This window comes from Gouania willdenowi, chromosome 5 (genome assembly GCF_900634775.1).
Source record: "Gouania willdenowi chromosome 5, fGouWil2.1, whole genome shotgun sequence".
Lineage (NCBI taxonomy): Eukaryota > Metazoa > Chordata > Actinopteri > Blenniiformes > Gobiesocidae > Gouania > Gouania willdenowi.
This window is the reverse complement of record NC_041048.1, coordinates 38601441-38621084: the sequence shown is the minus strand read 5'-3', so window position 1 is coordinate 38621084 and position 19644 is coordinate 38601441. Positions and strand designations below refer to the sequence as shown.

Here is a 19644-nt window from a genome sequence, read left to right as displayed (position 1 = left end):
TACGCCACAAAATACAGTACGGTACTCTATGCACCTACAGACAGACTTACCAGGTAAACCTTCAGGATTATTTCCCTGTTTGTTTCCGTTTTCATTTCCTGTCCTGGAATCTGGATCGGGGAAAAAACCAGAGTGGTTCCTTGGGACTCCCAAAATGGACTCCAGGGTCTCCGTCTGCAGAAAAGACAATTAGCGTTTGTCTATATATGTAGACATTATGAGATGTTGATCTACCTCATCTGAAGGTTCCAGCTTGACCTTCCCATCGATGCAGAGAGGATCTGAGCCGCCGACCCGTGTCCCCTGGGTTCCTCTCCCCTCCAACTCCTCCAGCTTTGGCTTTAAATCAGCAGATTCTTTTGAGTCGTCTTTGTTGAGGAGGTAGTGGAGGAGCTTGTGTGGTTTCTCCTTCTTAGGGCTGTGCTGCTCCTGCTTCGGCCCCCCCGTGGCAGTAGATCCTGGGTCGGGTGCCCCCGACTCTAAGCTGCTCTTGCCTGTAGCTTCAGCCGTGATGCGAGCCACTTCATCCGGTGTGTTTCCGTTCTGCAAGAGCTTGTGGAGGATCTTGTGCTTGGCCTGCAGCGACTGACTGGACAGATGTCCCGTGTTACCAGAAGAGGACAAGGCACCATGGTTCCCACCCGTGGAGGAGAACACTCCAGTTGAGGACGTAGGACTGGTCCCATCAGCTGGTCCCTCCTTTCCCTCAGCAGAGCTTGGTGTGTGATTAGGAGGCGTCGGCTCATCCGTGGGAGACGTGAGAAGCTGCAGAAGCTTCTTGTGGCACTCTGGGACACGACGGTTGGATTCTCCCGCCTCTCTGCTCGCCTGGCTGTCTGGTTTGTCTGGAGTGCCCTCGCTGGTGGGGGTGTGTGGATGCTGTTGGGACTGCAGCTCTCCACCAGGGCTCTTCGAGTCTGAATAGGATGGAAGAACAGGTTTACAAGCTCCTCCCCCTGCCTGGTTGGTGGAGTTGATGCTGGGGGAGCTGTCGGGCTTGTGGGGTGGAGGAGAGGTCAGCGGAGAAGGCAGCGGGTTACCCACTCCCTCACTGATGGCTTGGAGGGCGTTCAATGAGCTGCTGGAGAAGGAGGAGCTTCCTCCACTCGCAGAGTTACTGGTATGAGTCGAGCTCATTGGTGGGTTCACACCTGCAAAGGAAATCATCTCAGTCAAAAAGTAAATAAACAAACAGCAAACATAGGCTGTTGTAAATGTCATACTAACGTACTACTCATACTAAGTCTGATGGTAAAATTAGTATGAAGTGCCGCGTGCGTTCACATTAGATAGTATGAAAACATTGAGTATGACAGAAATACCCAGATGTGCACAGTGGGCACTAGTCATACTCAACTGCCCCAATAAAAGTGAAAGAAAAAAAATCAACTAATTGCGATATTTCACTGTGCAATTATCATATCAATCCAACAAATGTCCACATCAATATTTTTCATTTAATTGTGCAAACATGAACAGCACGTAAACGCCCGGTCACTAAGTGTCAGTGAATCACATTCTGGAAGTTTACTGCACTTTATTTAAAATGAAAAAAATATAAATGTATGTGGTTAATTTAATGTTCCTGGGACCAGCTTCAAGCTAAATCCCCAAAATCCCCTTTTCAAAATAAAAGCATCTCTCCTTGTCTTCCATTAGTATTTTTTTTAACACTTTTGTAAATAGGGCTCTTGTTTTGAAGTTAACCAGAAGTCAGTAGCAGAATAGACAATCTCCAAAAATCTCTGAAATGTCGGAATGAAATTTGTTTACTTGAGTTTTATGGATGAAATGAGCACATGTTGACATTCTACTTGGTCACTTTATCACTTCAAATGTTTTCAGAACTTTTAAAGTTGGAGAATCAACAGAGATATTTAGCCTCAGTGTGATTCAGGTTTTTGTCGTTGTAGGTTCCAAATGCATCTTGGGAAACTTGGAAGTATACTTCAGTGGGGACGCTCACCATCCTAATCATACTTATAGTATATAGTAGACAATATATAATGTATAGCAGAGATAGGCAACTTCTATGATAGCGCGGCCAAGAATGACTAATCTGAACATTAATACAAGCTTGAAAACACACATTTTGTGTTTTTAAATTCATTTTTGTTCATCAATGTGGCACATTAATGTTATCTTTGTGTTTTTGTCAAGTCATGATGTGTGTTTCTGTTTTATTTTTTCAGTTCTTGATGTCATTTTGTGTATTTTTCTGTAATTTTGTGTAATCTTGTGTGATTTTTAAGTTTTATCATATATGTTGTTTTTGTAGTCATCTTCTGTGTGTAGTGTGTGGTTTATGATTAATCTTTTAAATTGTTTTTTTTTTTTTAATCTTTTTGTTGTTACTTTTTTTGACATCTTGTGCATTTTGCTGTCGTTTTCTGTGTTTCTGTAGTTTTGTGTATTATGTTGTTCTTCCTATAACTTCCAACTTCATCAATTAGAATTTAGTTTTGGGGGCCGCACAAAATTAGACCGAGGCCACCAGTTGTCTACGTCTGCTGTATAGTATATTAGCATGACATTTCCAACATAGCCACAGAGTGATATTCTCCATCTAGAATTGCACCTGTAGGAGAAAAGGGGCTGGCACCCATCTTTGGGCTTCCTCTCACTCTGGGTGACCCCATCACATTATGTGGAGGGCAGTTGATTCCTGGACTGGCTAGAGGGGGGCTCGACATTCCCATCCCATACCCTCCACCTGCCGGTCCACTTCCTGGTCCGTGGAACTGATGTGAAATCTGCTGATGTTGGTGCTGCTGCTGTATTCCATGATGACTCATCTGATTCATTTGGTTCATTTGACTCATGGATCCCATTTGGTTCACAGAGTTCATCGAATGCATGGAATTCATTGAATTCATTTGTCCAACGTTGTTCATCTGATGCACAGAGTTCATGGGATTCATTTGATGCATAGCATTCATTTGATTCATCTGGTTCATGGGATTCATGCGGCCGCCCCCGCTGTAAGGAGGCCCCCCCCTCTGTGGCAGGTTGCCCTGCTCGGACATGGCGTACCCACGGTTCATGGTCATCCCACCTCCTGGGCCCATGTTCATCTGATGGTTGGGGTTGTTTACCCCCATGTTCTGAGGCCTCATGGCACCAGCCTGGTTCCCACGGTAACCGTTGTGCTGCCTTTAAAGAAATACATTAAAAACATTTTTTTTTAAAGAAAGCAGGTAAACACAAAGGTGTAAAGAATACTGATATATCCTACTTAAGTACAAGTAATGTTACTTAATTGAAATTGTACAAGAAAGTTATACATAAAATACTCAAATACAGTACAAGTAAAAAGTAGCTCAATTAACAAGTAACTCAAAGTAAAAGTTACTAGTTACTTTCACCCCCCACTTTTATTTTTGGTCCTAAATCTTGCCGAGGTTCCCGTGCATACAGCAAACATCTCATGTATAAACTTAAAAAGGAAGAGACCAAATCTTTCCACAAAGCCATCTGTATAAAATAAAAAGTTTGACAAAATGTACAATTATTTAAAAAAAAAAAAGACATCAAATACCAAAATAGTGCCATGTGGGTAACAACATAATATGTAGAAACCTCAACCTGAACTGAAAGGGCTAAGAACATATGTAGTCTGTTAAAAGCACATCGTGGACATTGTGACCTAAAGATTTGACCCATATGAGTTATTTTAAATGATTCCTCAGGCTAATATACAACACTTGACAGTATTAATGCTCTGAGCAGGGCTTCCCTCTTAAAATACCGAAAATGTGAGTTTGGAGGAGACGGTCCGTCTTTCACCAGGTCATGTGACCTGGAGAATGTTTCACTTTATGGCAGTCACGTGACCACAACACATGGGCATTTCCCGACCTGGCGCCAGAGTTAGCCTCTGTTTACAGCCAAAAGAGCACAATATGGTAGTTTCGTGTTGGGTTAATGCTGCACTAAACGCCGTGATGGTTCAGTTAAACGTGGATTCTTTAGTAAGGGAAGTCAACAAGTCAGATCCGTAACTTCGGGATTCGGGATAAAGATTGGCTCCCAGGGCTGGGCTCGTGCCGTGGCTACAGTCTATGGGCTAGTGTATGGGCAGGAGGGCCAGCCGCCACCTCCTCGCAGAAGGGACGGGCGACCCGGTGTGTGCGGCGTTGGGGGCCGAGCGCCGGGCCTCATCCAGTGGGGAGAGGAGGGCGGCGGTGGGGACTGCTTTTCCAGCCAATAGACTGTAGCCGCGGCGTGAGCCCAGCACCTAGAGCCAATCCTAATCCTGAAGTTCCAGGTCAACAATTGTTTGCGTACACAATCAAACGACGAAGGGAGGCTGGTCCGACTGACTGACTGTTGGTTGATTTTTGCAACAGTGCTGCGGCGCTTGTGTCCACTAGGGACGTTTGTGTGAAAGTTACCAGTCTAGCGCCCCTAGTGGCCAAAAGTTACACAGTGTGCCGTTAAATGGTAATAAAAAAAACATCACAAAAAATAATAATTTACCCAGTAACAATTGGGTGTAGAAATGTAAAGAATGACTTTACATATTTTAAAACATACTTAAACATAAGTAAAATGACTGATTTAGAAATATACTCAAAAAAGTACAAGTATCCATAAAGGCAACTCAATTACAGTAACGTGAGTACTTGTAATCCATTACTTTCACCTCTGGGTAAACAGCAGATGTTTTCATGTGGTAGAGCTTTGTACCTTTGTAGTAGATGTGTAGACAGAAAGGAGTGAGGTTCATTAGTGTTGGGGTTCCTGCAGAGGTCACTCCTCGTCTTGGCTGTGACCGGTGTGCCATCAGATAGAGAGAAGCTGTAAAGTGGCGTCTCCGCGTGCCCGTTATGGAAAGCTGAAAAAATAATACATTTCATCATAAATAGGGCCCAATAATTTCCACGTTCACAGAATCTACCAATAAAAACGGAATTCGATGCCAGGGATTGTAGTCTTAAACATTGTAGGTTCATGATAACTTAATACAGACATAGGCAACTGGTAGCCCTCGGTCTAATTTTATGCGGCCCCCAAAGTAAATGTACAAAATGACAGAAAAATACAGAAAACAAGAGCAAGAATACATTAAAAAATACAAAGAATTACAACATTGCAGGATAATACAGTCAACGACAAGATAAAAACACATATATTTCAAAAACACACAAAACTACAACTAAAATGAACAACACGACAACAGTAATACACAAAATTACCCCAAAAAATAAACAAAATTACAGTAAATGACAACAAAAGTACAAAAAAAGGCAAGAAAAACACACAAAATGATTCTGCAAACCCACAGTACTGACAAACAAGCAAAAACAACAACAGAAATACACAAAAAAAACAACAAAAAAATGCAAAATGACACAAACACACAATATGACTCCCAAAAAACACATTTTACAGGGAAAATATATTAAACAATAACAGAAATGCACAAAATGCTTCACAACGAGCAAGACAACAAACATCCACAGAATGATAGAAAAACACAAATTACTATAAAAACTCATGTTCTTTCCTGTATTAATGCTTAGATTGCTCATAATTCTAAATGCTGACATGAATGTTGATCATGTGAATTTCTGATCAAACAATCATTTTTTTCGGCCCCGCTGTGATCAAAGTTGTCGACCTTTGACTTAATAGCTTCGAATACTGTAAAATATTCTGGTCCCTAGTGGTGAAATAACTGATGCATCCTTGGGTCCATTTATTTTTGTCAAATTATTACAGCCTGGAATGATGTCATCAGCATCATTTAAATTAAATTGATCAGTCAACCATTGATCTCTGAGGGGAAATTTGGTGACATTAATGCTGCTCTCACATCTTTATACAGAATTTATGATTATAAATAATTAAAAAGAACTACTCAGAAAAATACATGTCAGTAATTATGTCTTCCTTAATTGTAACTTAGGCATGGTTTTAAATTGCACTTATTTTTGACATACATTTTTGTTTAATTATGGCTTTCTTTTTATTATTATTATTATTATTTATTTTGTCTGAAAAAAATGATATATTTCCAAAATTAATACATAATTTTAAAACATTAATGTGGAAAACACAGAATTTGGAAACAAAAATAAAATACATTTTATAGGACAATAAACTCATGCTCCAAATACATGTCGTCCTTGTTTACAGATGATCATATTGTAGCATAGCTCCATTATCAGTGAATATAAAGCTATGACAACGAAAACCAGTTGGTTATTTTCCCAGTAATGTTGACAAATATATCTCGTACCATCTTGGTAGTGACGCTTGAAAGACAGCGGCTGTCCCTCGCTCCGATGGAGGAACATCTGTAAGCAGCGTCTGACCAGGTCCTCCCATCCTGGTCTCATCGTGGTGTGAAGAGAGCTCTGGTGTTCAATTTCTATAAATTTACCTGAGATAGAAAAAACACAAATGCTATAAACACAAACATCACAGCTTTATGATGTTAAATCAGGAGTGTCAAATTCATTTTAGTTCAAATATGGACCAGTTTAATCTCAAGTGAGCTGCAGATTATAGGCGGGAAAACAAGGAATTTCATTATTATTGTGCACTAGTTTGCATTTCCACATTTAAATGATATATTAAGTATGTAAAGCACTGACAACATCCAAGCATTAAGTGACAGATATCCGTCCCTGCAGGATATTCACATAAATGTACTTGATTTTGTGATTTATTTATATCTAATTTGGGGAAATTGTGTGGAATATTTGGAGAAAAATTGCAGGATTTTTTGGAAAAATTGAGAGTTTTCTCAACAATTTGCTTTTAAAATTGACTGCCATTATGTGATTTGAATATGGAAAAACTGTGAGCACTGGCCAATAATATAAAGTTTAATTAAATGTGTGTATTTTGACGGACTGCAATATCTATTACCGTATTTTTCATACATAAGGTGCACTATCAATGAATGGGTCTGACCGGGTCTATTTTCATACATAAGGCGCCGGGACTATAAGACCCACCGGTTTGTTGTCATTATTATTATTATTATTAATAAGGCTCATTAAGCGAAACAAAATAGTCAGATAAGTCAAACTTTATTCAACTCATTAACAATAACTGTCAACATTGTTCAGGTTTAACACATAAAATATAGAACATTACACTCACTTTTTCAGTTCAGTATGTTGAAGCACAGAACTGGTACATATCACTCCACGAGGTGTCTGACTACATTAGCCCTGAAGCGCCAAAAATCCATCAAGTGGTGCAGCTTCATATTTTACTGAAGTTGTACTAAAACATTTTGACATAATTTCATACATAAGGCGCACCTGATTATAAGCCGCACTGTCGATTTTTGAGAAAATTAAAGGATTTTAGGTGCGCCTTATAGTCTGAAAAATACAGTAGTTGGTTATTTACACATTTACATTTTTTTTAACTTGCTCCTGGGGGCCAATTTGGATGCCCTAAAGGGCCGAAAAAGGCCCCTGGGCCTTGAGTTTGACACGTGTGTTAAATGAGAAATCCTGGACGTGGCTGAAGTGGTCAAAACTACAAATTAGATTTTTGTAATGTATTATAAAATTGTACAAATGTCACATATTTTATGATTAGTTAAAAGTTGTTAGTTATTGGCTAGTAAAATAGAAAAAACAGTGAAAATGAAACATTTGCATAAATTAGGAAAAATAAAGTGTTGCATGTTGAAACCTAAACTTTTCCAACTTTTTTTTGAAGTTGCTGCTGGTCTAATCACTTCCCCTCTAATTAAAGTCAATCACTTACCAGTGAGTTCATGACGAGAGCTAAACCTCTCTGTCCTCTCCACTGCAGTGATGCGGCGAGCAACGCAGATCATGCATGACTGTAGATCTGAGATTAGAGACAACAACATGAGATCAAAACTGGACAGAAAACATTCAAACAACATGTTGAAAAAGAACTGCAGAGCACGACACTTCATCTGTTACCGTGACAACAAAGTCCAGTTATTTACTCACCGTCTCCCTCCTCCATCATGGCTCGAGGCTGCGTGAGGGCGAAACACTGCATGGTCTCATAGCGCTGAGCTGCAGACCTCTCCTCTGTTAACCCATGACTCTGTCCATGGACCAGGTTCACCAGCATTCGACAGTTGAAGGTGTGGCTCTTCTGACGAGGTGCACCTCCACCCCAGGGTGCTCCGTTTGGAGCTGAAAAAGGCAAAATGACACATACTTAACCAGTGTCCATAACACTTTGTGGGTCCACACCAGGGTTGGGGTAAATTACATTTTTCAATTACAATTGCGTCATAAATTATCTATGTTCAATTACAACTTAATTATGATTACAGAGACGTGAATTCTTTCCAATTACAACTAAAACTACAATTATTATTTTCAGCTGAAAGTCAATTACAATTACATTTTCAATTACTGAAGTTGAAATTCAATTAATAACAATTACTGAGCCTTTAATAAATATTAACCCTCATAAAATGTAACCTTCCTCTTGTGTTAGCTTTCTGTTAGCATCTCTTATGCTAACGGGTCAGTTTTGACCCTCATCTTAAATCAGCTGTAAAATAAATGAATAAAAAATATGCCTAATTTGCTTCTCATCTCTTGGTTACTTTGTTAGACTTCCTTATACATGGAAATATTGGTATTAATATTTTTGTTGTTGGTGTCTTTTTTTAAATGACAAAATGATCCCTCAAAAAAGTGATATGTGGGAAAAGTTGATCTGAAACATATTTCAATAATTGTTAACTACGTATGTGTAAGCCATAGAACTGTAACATGGTTCCCCTGGTTGGCATTTAATAAATTATAGAATTACATGCCAATTACAAATTAAATTATCTGAACTCAATTACAATTATGACAGCAACAGATTTTTTCAATTATTATTACATGATTAATTATAATTGCCCCCAGCCCCAGCCCTGGTCCACATACACTTTGCCGCGTCTCACCGTTAAACTTGGGTAGATTGTTGTGAAACTCCTCTTTGTCGTCGTTGTGAATGATGTTGTAAACACTGGTGTTGATGAGTTCCTCCTGCTTGTACTGCAGGTACTGCATCACGTTGTCTGACACAAATACGATGCTGCCCTCTCTGTTCACCACAAACAGAAATCCATCCAAGGCCTAGAAGCAGCAGGGACGCAAACAAAGGAAATCATGTGGAGAACAGACTCATCAACACAAATGCCACCATAGTGCATCAGTCTAAAGCAGTGCTTCTCAAAGGTCTCAAAGGCATGATAGGTGGGGTGTGACAAACTTTTTGATTTCATGCTAAATCGACTATTATTACCACAAAACGCCTACACACATAAAAAGTAATAATGAGAACGCTAAAAATGTAGCAGAAATTAAAAGAATATTAAATTGTTAAAATGCATTAGATGTGACCGGGAACAAAATGTAATTAAAGTGCAAACACAATGATTTAAAACGACTGAAAAAATTAATTCAGTTTTTGGTTTTCTTAAACTTTTTGCCACAGATTGATAAAAATGTTCCTTAATTTCCTGTTATTTTTTTTATTAGTTTTAACTATTAGTCAATAACTAACACTTTTAAATTTGGTTTTTATGCAGGTGATTAATTTAATTTAGTTTTTGAGTTTTTATTCATGAACTGTTTCTTGCATTATGAAACATGTTATTTTTTACCTGCTTATTACATACGTGCACTGAATTCGCTTTTTTGTTTTCTTAATCGTTTTGTCACAGATTGCAAACAATATTTCTTTATTTCCTGTATTTTTGACTGCTGCACTTTTACATTTGTTTTTCACGCATGTGATTGGTTTAATTTAGTTTGTGATTTTTGATTCATTATGAAATAAGACGATACTTGTTCCATTAGTTCAATAAATGTTTAAATGTGTTATGTGGCAGGATCATTTGGGGCTTTAAAGTTCCCCTTCGTTCAAAGTGGGGAACACCCAACAAAGCTTTAGAATGGTCTAAAGATAATCCTTCATACTGTGTACAAATACAAATGATAACATCAAACACCATCATCACTGCCCTCACACTGACCTGTAGGAGCAGGGGCCCGAGGTGGTCCTTGTCAATCACCCCGTGTCCAGTCGAGGACACGTCAGCTTTCTGAACATCGTCGTCATTGCACGAGCTTTTTCCTGAGGAAATGTCAAATGTGCTCAGTCACAATAAGTACTCCAATTTACAGTTTCAACTCATTCACAGTAGTATTATTAGATTTAGAAATCAGATTTGGAAATGAAAAATGAAAACGCTTCAAAGACATTTTTTTTTCCAAGCGCAAATTAATTTCTGTATTTCCTATGGCCACCAGGTGGCAGCACAGCACAGAGAGCTGTGTATGGCATGCCTTTCTAAATTTAATTCCCATGTGTGAGGCTTTGTTAAATGCCACTCTACATTAAGAGACTACTTCATTTTTGGCCCGACGCACTGAAGGAAAACAGGAAATGTACAACCGCTGCTTTACTTAGAAGAACTGTTTGAAACAAAGAAGCTGCAGTTGGATATTAGTACACAAACAACAAATAATAAAACGAGTGTGGAAAAGTATGTTGACTAAAAAACAACAACAGAAAAACACAAAATCTCTTATTCTGGAGAAATGGGAACCTGGCTTGTTGTCAGCCTATAGCAAACATGTATTGCTGTACATTTATTGTCTTCCCTGTCACTGAGAACTAAATCAAATATGTAAAATGTATGGGTAGAGATTTGTAACAAAAATGTTCACAAATGTCCACAATTTTCACATGTATTTTTCAGATTTTTCACGCGTTCTAAATCAAGAACTATCATCAAAAATATTTTAACCAATACAAATTCGTTAAAATTATGAAAAAGTATTTTTTGTCAAACCAAGAGATGTTATTAGATATTATTGTAATATTTGTTTTTGTTGTTGCAGGGGTGTTGTAATTTGCAGATGCTCCCTGCGCTCTCGACGGCTGTACATTGAGACAGGTGTTATTTCTGTTGCAAGAAATACAGCTGCTTTTGATATCAAAATGATTATGTAGCATGTTCTCCACACTGATGTTAACAAGGCTTAATTTGTGAGTCTTTACCGTTAGGTATCGGACAAACGGTAAAATGGAATTAATCTTCAGCAAAGACTTCAATATTGCCGCTGCACGGAGGAGGGGTAAGGAGGTGGGGGGTGATTTCCACACAGGTAGATCAGGACCTTAGCGTGTGTAAATCTGAGCAAAACTGCATTGCGTTTTTCTCAAAAATAAATTCATAATCCAGCTGATTCACAAACGCACTTCACACAATTCACAAGCACAATTGAAAATTTACACTTGTTAAATGATTAAAACATACCCACAAATTATAAAAACGTGGATATATTTGTGGATCCGAAAAACACATGAAAATCTAAAAAAATAAATAAATGTGAAAATTGTGAGACAAATCTCTCCCTATAAAAATTCACTAAAGGTTTAGGGGTATTAATACGTGTGCAAACGTCACTCCATGCGTGAATAAGGGGTACAAACTCCAAAGAATCAGGACTGGGCGTCTTCTGCACGTCACAATGTGCCCACAATCCATTTAGCGCATTTCACTCTGATGAATATGTTAAGTTGGAGGATCTCATAAGGGGCGTAAAAATATGGGAGGAGGAAATGCAAATAAATGAATGCAGTGGGTGCAATGTAATTTATCAAATCTGGAACTGTTTACTGTGATTGTTTTAGTACCAGAAAATATTACGACCCACAAACACACACACAGATCACCGCTGCACTGAATGTTGACACAAAACACAGCGGAGATGGAAAATAAAAACTCCAGTTAACCTTTCTAGTTTAAGAAAATCATTTAAATTAAAGAATTTTCAATATTAAGTGCTACTGAAAGAGTGTGTGAGGGAGATAAAGGCAGCTGGAGTCCAGCTCCGTGAATGTTGCTCCAGACGCACCGCTCCAGGTGTGTCTTCCTCTGCATGTTTTGACCTGTCATCAACGTGACACGAGAGTTTGACGAAGCATCAATTTACGCAGCGATGGAACAATGTTCACATCTGAGAGCGCTGCAGGAGCTCAGAAGGAACTGACGGAGCAGACACATTAGATTATGGAGGAAAATAAAGTTAGGTTTGAAAGTTTATTAAAAAGCATTTTTTGGTTATTTTGTTTTCTACATTATTAAATGTTTGTGCAGCAGACAGAAGTCCATCTGCCTCCAATTTACCTTCTTCAAATGTCATTTTGTGCTTCTGTGCACTCACCTCTCCACGTTAAACTAGCAAAATATTAATTTAAATAGGGAGGTCTCACATATAAGTGCCGCAATGTCAGTGATTTCCCCACAGCAGGATTTAGGGGCACACCTGGTTTACCACCTTTTATTTCAGATCTAAGTGAATCCGGCCCTGAGCGTCAGGCTTGAGCCATGACGACACTATTAGTTTTGATTACGATTATACTAATGAAAACATAATACCTGAATTTATATTAAGGTATATTGGAGGTAAGCTACATCTGTAACCAATGTGGGGGAAAAGTGTTTTATTCAAAGATAAAATTAATCAATTGGGATGGAGCAAGATTCAAGCAGCCAACCCTTAGAACACCAGGACAAGCTGAAAGCTTGAGCTCTGGTCCAGAGGAGGAGGAGGAGGAGGAGGAGGAGGAGGAGGGTGTGGTGTGGTGTGGGGGTACCTTGCTCTTTGATTTGTCGTATCTGCCTCACGGTCTCCTTGAGGATGGCACATTTGTCAGGCTTGACGTTGAAGCTGTCTATGTTGGAGAGATTGGCAGAAATGAGCTCAGCCAGCTCCTCGATGTACTTGCTCTCCTGTTCCCTCCGACGCTTGTCACACCTGCCGGGGCGCCAAGGGGATTAAACACGTTGCCGTGACAACCTCACCTCCCCGTGCTCCATCCGTACACAGAACCGTTCGGCCACTACACACCAGGATGCCTCGGGTGTTTTGCTTGCAGCGCATACACACACACGCATTCAAACTAAAATTTATCACTCACCCTAAACCCGGCGTGTCACAGGTGGACAGTTTACGTTTGCGGTCAGAGCACAGAGGCTCTAAGGAGTTGTCGCCGACGCCACTCATCTTCAGCGCATATCAGCACCTGAAAGTACACACGAGCGTGTCATATATCCACACAAACAGCGAGGCAGTGAAGCATGATCATAGAGAAAGAGAGAAAAGGATTAAAGAATCCATGTATCCTTCATTCTTTGGTTATTCCATTTTGAAAACAATTACTTTGTTTTACTGACTTAAAACCAAAACAGAAATACAGAAAATCAAAAACCAGACAATAAATGAAATTAAACCTTGTTGTATTTGTGTGATATTTGGATAATTAAGGGCAACTAAGACGAGAGCTTGATGTTTTATGCTCTCACCACACACAGAGGGGACACACAAGGGGGCAGACTTTTACATCTGGACAAAAAAGGAGCAAAGCATTAGTCGCATTACTGACATTTAAAAAAAATGGATGTTACAAAAAGCATGCACATGAAATGTGATTAAAGGAACCAGAGGGTGTAATGAATCTACTGGTGCTCCTCGTTTCTTGTGATCAACTTCCGTGTGTGTTGACGGCTGCCGTTAGTGGCTAGCAGAATTATAAGTTGCAAAATAAATACTACCACCCTCAAAAAAGCTGTGCAATTGTTTTTGCAAAAATGACAAATGGTAGAAGTTCTAGCATCTATTGTTCCTCAGACCAGCCTCACAGTAAATAGTCAGACACCTGTTAATTTGGATACTATTTGGACCGTAAACACCATAAAACAAAACAAAACGTGAGCAGCTGTTAGGAGCTAAATGATCCACAAACTTCATGAAAACATGAGCAAGAAAAGAAAACTGCTGAAATAAATCCTTAACAGTCCTATTGTGTTTTGAGACCTGGTCCAGGACCTGCCAGAGGGAAACCAGGTGCAGAGGACTTCTGTTCTCGCTCTAATTTCCCCGTAAATATCCAAATATCTCACAAACAGAACAAGATTCAAAAAAAAAAAAACAGAAAAATGCTGCTTATCTGGTTTTTGATTTTTCTGTATTTCTATTTTGGTTTTAGTAAATCAGTAAAACTAACTAACCACACCGTTTATTTGTTATTTTGATTTGGTTTTAAAACGGAATAACCAAAGAACAAACAGTACACGGATTCTGAAGGGGGGTTTGATTTGCTTGTTCTTTTTTTTTTGTGTACAAACTATTTAGAAGATGAATGTGAATTGGACGGCGCTCTCCCTACAGAAATAAGTGGTTATAAATGAAGGGTCTTGGGAGGATTTCTGCAGATTTACTATCCTGCACTCACTATCCAGTTCGTAAAGCAGCCTTGGGTTTTTTTTTTCTGCTGTGTCTGATGGCAATGAAATCTCATCTGTTCCACTGTGAGGAGCAACTGATGATGATGTAGTGATTCGGAGCCTCGGGGGAGATGGGTCATCCTGCGTTCAGCCAGCAAAAGCCTGCCCGCTAGAATGATACCACTCTGCTGCTTGCAGCAGCAACACAAGTACACAGCATGTGTGTACACAAACCGTTTCTAGCACATTCGCATGCTTGGGCATGTCGCCGCACCAATCTGGGAGAGAGAAAACCACTAGTAGCTTTTCTTTTAGTCCCAGTGAGGCACACATTCATCAGCAGCGTGAATTAAAAACTGATAAATACACACCAGGCACGTAAAGTCATCTATTCCAGTGTATGAGTGAAACCTATTCCTGTTTTTTTCATTTCACAAGCAACAACAACAACAACAAAAGGACTAAACAAGCAGGACAACACAGATGGTTTGTTTCTTAAAGCAGCAATTCTCAACTGGTGGGTCGCGGACAGCTGGCCAAAAAATGAATGAATACTTAAAGAGTAACTAAACCCCAAAACCACTTTTTTTGCTGCTGAATACAAATATATTTGGGTATGAAGTAGTGCTGTCAAATGATCCTGGTCCAACTCTCAACATTTCAGTCAAAATATTTCAATTTGTCCTATTTAGTTGTAAAATGTCAGAGTGACTGTCCTCTATGGGCTGAAACCAGGATATTACAAATTATTTTTGCTATCAGCTTAGACCAAGATCATGTGACGTTTTCGGACCATCTTGTATCACAAACAAGCACCGTTAGCCCCGCCCCTTTTACAAAACTAACACCTGTGGACTCTAAAATCTGTGGTGAGTAGAACTGGGTATCATGGCCAGTTTCCTGACTCGATTTGATTTCGATTAATAAGGTTTTGAATCGATAAATCACAATTTCATTTCGATTCAGTATTGATCTTTCCAATGTATTTGGATATTAGTAAGATTGTTCCAAACTTCTGACTTAAGTTGGGGCAGTTTACCCAGTTTACCAGCGGAACTTCGATTGCCATGACTTTGACTTTGCTAACGCCAGACCATAGTGTGAGACTACAGGGGTTTTACTCAGCTTCACCACAGATATACAGTATTCACCAATAACAAGTTTAGGAATATAGAGGAATCATTCTCAGAGGTAATGTAAAAAGGGGGAACAGGTTTTCTTAAATAATGGGATATTGTTCTTTATGGAGGCTGTTCTGTGAATAAGCATAACCAGTAGTTTAGAGATGGTTTCCTTCAATCTTTCCAGTTAAAAAGTATATTGTTTTTAACCTGTTCCTTTTTTACTGTGCAGAGTTTACAGTAAACCACATCAGATTTTTCCTCCACAAGGTTGGACTTGTGCACCTCCATAACATCCACAGACGGCCCCTCCCACCTCTGGGTGTAGCAACACTGCTGCTGAGGACCCTGCCCTTGTTTTCTTGCTCTGGCATTGCCCTGTATCTGACCCCTCAAAGTTCACAGTAAAGGAACCCTCTGCAGCTCATAAGGTCAATGCTCTCTCAGAGTGAAGCGCATGCTAAAGCTGTGTGCGTAGCTCGTTACTGTAGACATTATGTCTTCATCCGTGTGCACGCAGACACAAACGCTCAGCGCTAACTCATTCCAGAGCAGAAAGCTGTCCAACAGAATGAAGTCATTATGCAACTCCTGCTCTGCGACTGCACGCCAGGACTTGTAGCCTCGTCTCCCACCACCAACGCTGCCGCTCTTACTACGACTACAACCACTACTACTACTACTCCTCAGACATGAACTCTGCACCATAAATCTGCCCTGCATGCTTCTCGTCTGTCTACCTTTCAGCACTCCTCTTTGAATCTGCCTGTCATGCTGTGGCTCTCACTCTTTCTAGCCTTTCCTCTCCTTCTTCCTTCCTTCCTCCTGGTTTCTGTCCTAAGGCTCACCTCTGCAGCAGTGGAGAAAGATGACATCAGCCTTCAGTTCACTTTACATCCTAATAACGGACAAACAGCAGAGCTGCTGAGAAGCAGATGTAATGTAAACATGTTGCAAAATGGAAATCCTATTTTTGTCTAAATCTGTGGAATCAGGACCTGGTTTTTCCAGAAGTGATGAACTCGGATTCTGGATTAACAGATTGGATCAAATCTTGAAAATTGTTTTTTCAAAAGAAGAAATGAGTTACGTAATCAGATTAGATCAGTGTTTCTCAAATGGGGGTATGTGTACCCCTAGGGGTACGCGATGACACTATAGAGAGCGGAAAATTAACAAATAAAGTGTCAGTCTTGGTCCCACACCAGGCGTGAGATGACCCGAAATGATAAAACTTATCAAAAGAAATCTATTCACAAGCCACGATATCAGTGTTTTTCAACCTAAGGGTCGAACCCTATGCGGGGTTGCCTGAAATTTTGGAAAAATGTAAATAGATTTTTAAAATGTTTTAATTATTATTATTATTCTTTTAAATTAAAACAACACAATCTTTAACAACTGTATTTCTATACTTTCTATGTGAATCTAGTTCAACTAAAATGTAGTAAAAAAAATAAATAATCTGAGCTCAAACATGATCAAAAATTATTTCTAGAAAAAAATGTCTTTGGGGTCACCAGAAAATTCTTGATATCAAAATGGGGTCACGATCCAAAGACTGTTGGGAACCACTGCACTAAATACTGTGTCTATCTACTTATTTACCAAAATGAGAGTCTTTAAAATGCGTGTTATCACTTGTTCATTTCATCATTATGCTCTATAGTTGTTTTTAAACATTTTTCTAAGCTAAATGGCAAAATGTTGCAGTCGAGCAAAGGGGGTACTTGGATTCCGAAATAAGAGAAAAGGGGAACTTGAGCCAAAAAAATTTGAGAACCACTGGATTATATCACGTAACCCAATATGGTTTTGATCTGGATCAAACATTTAGTTTAGGTTTTTCAGAACTTTTTTAGTAGGATTGGGATTACTTTGATCCAAAAAATCTGGATTAAACTGATCCATCAGAAGGGTGGATTTCAGGCCCAAACTTTAAAAGTTTCATTACACACTTTTAAAGTGGATTAAATAATACTATATTTGGATCATACAGTTTAGCCAATTATTCATTAGGTTTCAATTTGATTTGTTCATCTGTCAGATTACAGTGATTAGGTAGGTTATAACTATAAAGGCCTACAGTAAATACAGTCATAAAATAATCCCCCAAACAGCTCAATATTGACCAAAAATTGTACTTAATTCATCACAATCAAAAATATTGTTTTCTTTTTAGATTAGATGGTTTTTGAAATCCAAAACAAATATAGAGTCTAACGATTGCGTCCCTTGTTGCACGTCATGTTCTGGTTCCGGTTCTGGCAGAATGCAGGAGGTTGGTCAGGGTCTCCAAAAACCTGAAGTACCCCTCAAACAAAGATGATCCTGAAAAGTTTGCTTTTAAAAACCGACTCAAAAGTAAAATGGATCATGGATAGCCAAAAAAAGAAAAAAAGAAAAAAGGATTACCAAATCCAGATCAATTTTATCCGGATTAAACCTTTTTGAAAAACCGGGCCGTGGATATCGACCCCCTGTAATGATGAGCACATTTACCAGAAAGAATCCCAGATTTAAGTTCTTTAACTTGTGGTTATTTTTATTAAAACTGGAACGTTATTTGGTAAACATAGAAGTCTGAATTAATCTCAACAAAGTATTCCCTACAGGTCTGGCAGTAGAACCACTGACCAGCCTCAGCTTCGTCTGACGTTGTGAAATCAGCAAACGGCAGCTGCCAAAGTGAGAAATATCACACCGCTAAAAATAGTGAGATCTTAATCTTTCATGGTTTGTCCACCTGGACTAACTGTAGGAGTGATTTGAGCAGTCGGTTTTTTCTTGTTTTTTGTATTGAACATGAAGCTCACCTTGGCCAGTACAACTCCATCCAGGATCAAGTGTGATTTCAATGTCGCAACATTTTCTGAGAAAAGAGAAAGAAAAGATCATGAACCAGAGCTCTCAGAGGGAGACTGAACATTGACTGTGAGCATCTCGGAAAATTACAATCTTTTTTTTCCTAATGGAAAATTCGTCTGCAGATTTTTTCAATAATTGCACAGGAAGTCAAAGCAGATAGCATCCTGTTTGTGTCCTCCACCGCGTCACCACTTCCCTTTCCTGGAAATGTGGCTGTTCGTCCCCACTATTTACATATTCTGTTTATCAGTCTGGGACCCCCGGCGTACACTTTCTGTGATTACTGCTGGGAGATAACTTCAGAGAAAGTCAGTGTGACGTGAACACACGTGATCTACTGAATGAAACAAGACTGTAATCTCATCAATAACAACTTGAATATTTATTGTTTTCATTCTAAAAAAAACACAGATTTCCGCATAATGACTCCAGCAAGTTATTTTTGTCTTCTTTTTTTAAATAAAGTTACGGTTTCATTTATTCAGGCAATTTTTTTTTTTTTAAAGAACATTTACTTTGATCTCCTGACATCAAAGCAATCAGCAGATGCCTGAGGAAGACTGACAGTTGGCAGTCGACACGTGTCAGAAGATCAACGTATATTTCAAAGAAAAATCCCTGAAAATGTTGTCTGAATAAATGAAACCTTATGATATTATCACACACAGATTTGTCTGACAACAAATTAAGGTGAAGGAACAAAGAAATATGTTTTAAGACAGAAACATTTAGGCCCTTCTTAAATAAAAAACAAAACTAATCTGTCTTGATGGAATCTACACTAATCCAATCACTTTGTGAGATGTTACTCAATTTAAGATTAACTAGTTCCAGACCACAGAGGCTCAGACTAAAGTAATCAATCAAGGACTAATCAAAGCATGCCGTGGAATCTAAATAACAATGAATCTTGCTAATGTTTCAAAGCTGGTGTGAGACATTTTAGTGTATGTTTGAGTGGAACTGGAGTTTGACCTCTAATTTAGTTTGGGAAAAAGGCTAAAGAAAGTATTCACTGAAAGTGAGATGATGTTTTTAATGGAAATTATTAATTCAAATACAAAATGTCATCATTGAAAACAAACGTCTTGAATTAACAACAAAAACAAATAAACAAAAACAATTGTGCTGAACACCAACTTTGAAATGCGTATTTTTTCCCATGTGGCATACGCATCTTATATTGTTTTCTAAATAAGGACGTTAAATCAAAATGAAAGTCCTTCATCAAAGAGGTGAAACGGCAGCAAATTGCCTCATTCTATGTAACCTTTGTCAACTTTGTGCCTTATTCAAATTAAATATTACAATGTCATAAAAGTCGATCAAAATGTGCACACTTAAACGCTCGACCACCATTTTATGGGAAAAATACCATAAATGTGTGATATGGTCCCAAAGCAT

At 38.8% G+C, this 19644-nt stretch overlaps 1 protein-coding gene across 1 annotated transcript in view; it reads right to left on the bottom strand.

Annotated features, from left to right (window-relative positions):
- LOC114463285 (nuclear receptor coactivator 3-like) overlaps positions 1 to 19644 on the bottom strand; it is a 54515-nt gene that overhangs the window by 10225 nt on the left and 24646 nt on the right. The window contains exons 2-13 of the mRNA XM_028446756.1: positions 18189 to 18244; positions 12946 to 13050; positions 12622 to 12782; positions 9989 to 10089; positions 8912 to 9086; positions 7953 to 8144; positions 7738 to 7824; positions 6245 to 6388; positions 4690 to 4837; positions 2579 to 3153; positions 235 to 1151; positions 51 to 174 (exon numbers count right to left, since the gene is read on the bottom strand). Of these exons, the coding sequence (XP_028302557.1) occupies positions 51 to 174; positions 235 to 1151; positions 2579 to 3153; positions 4690 to 4837; positions 6245 to 6388; positions 7738 to 7824; positions 7953 to 8144; positions 8912 to 9086; positions 9989 to 10089; positions 12622 to 12782; positions 12946 to 13031 (2710 nt within the window). The 5' untranslated portion in view covers positions 13032 to 13050; positions 18189 to 18244. The remainder of the gene's footprint in view (positions 1 to 50; positions 175 to 234; positions 1152 to 2578; positions 3154 to 4689; positions 4838 to 6244; positions 6389 to 7737; positions 7825 to 7952; positions 8145 to 8911; positions 9087 to 9988; positions 10090 to 12621; positions 12783 to 12945; positions 13051 to 18188; positions 18245 to 19644) is intronic.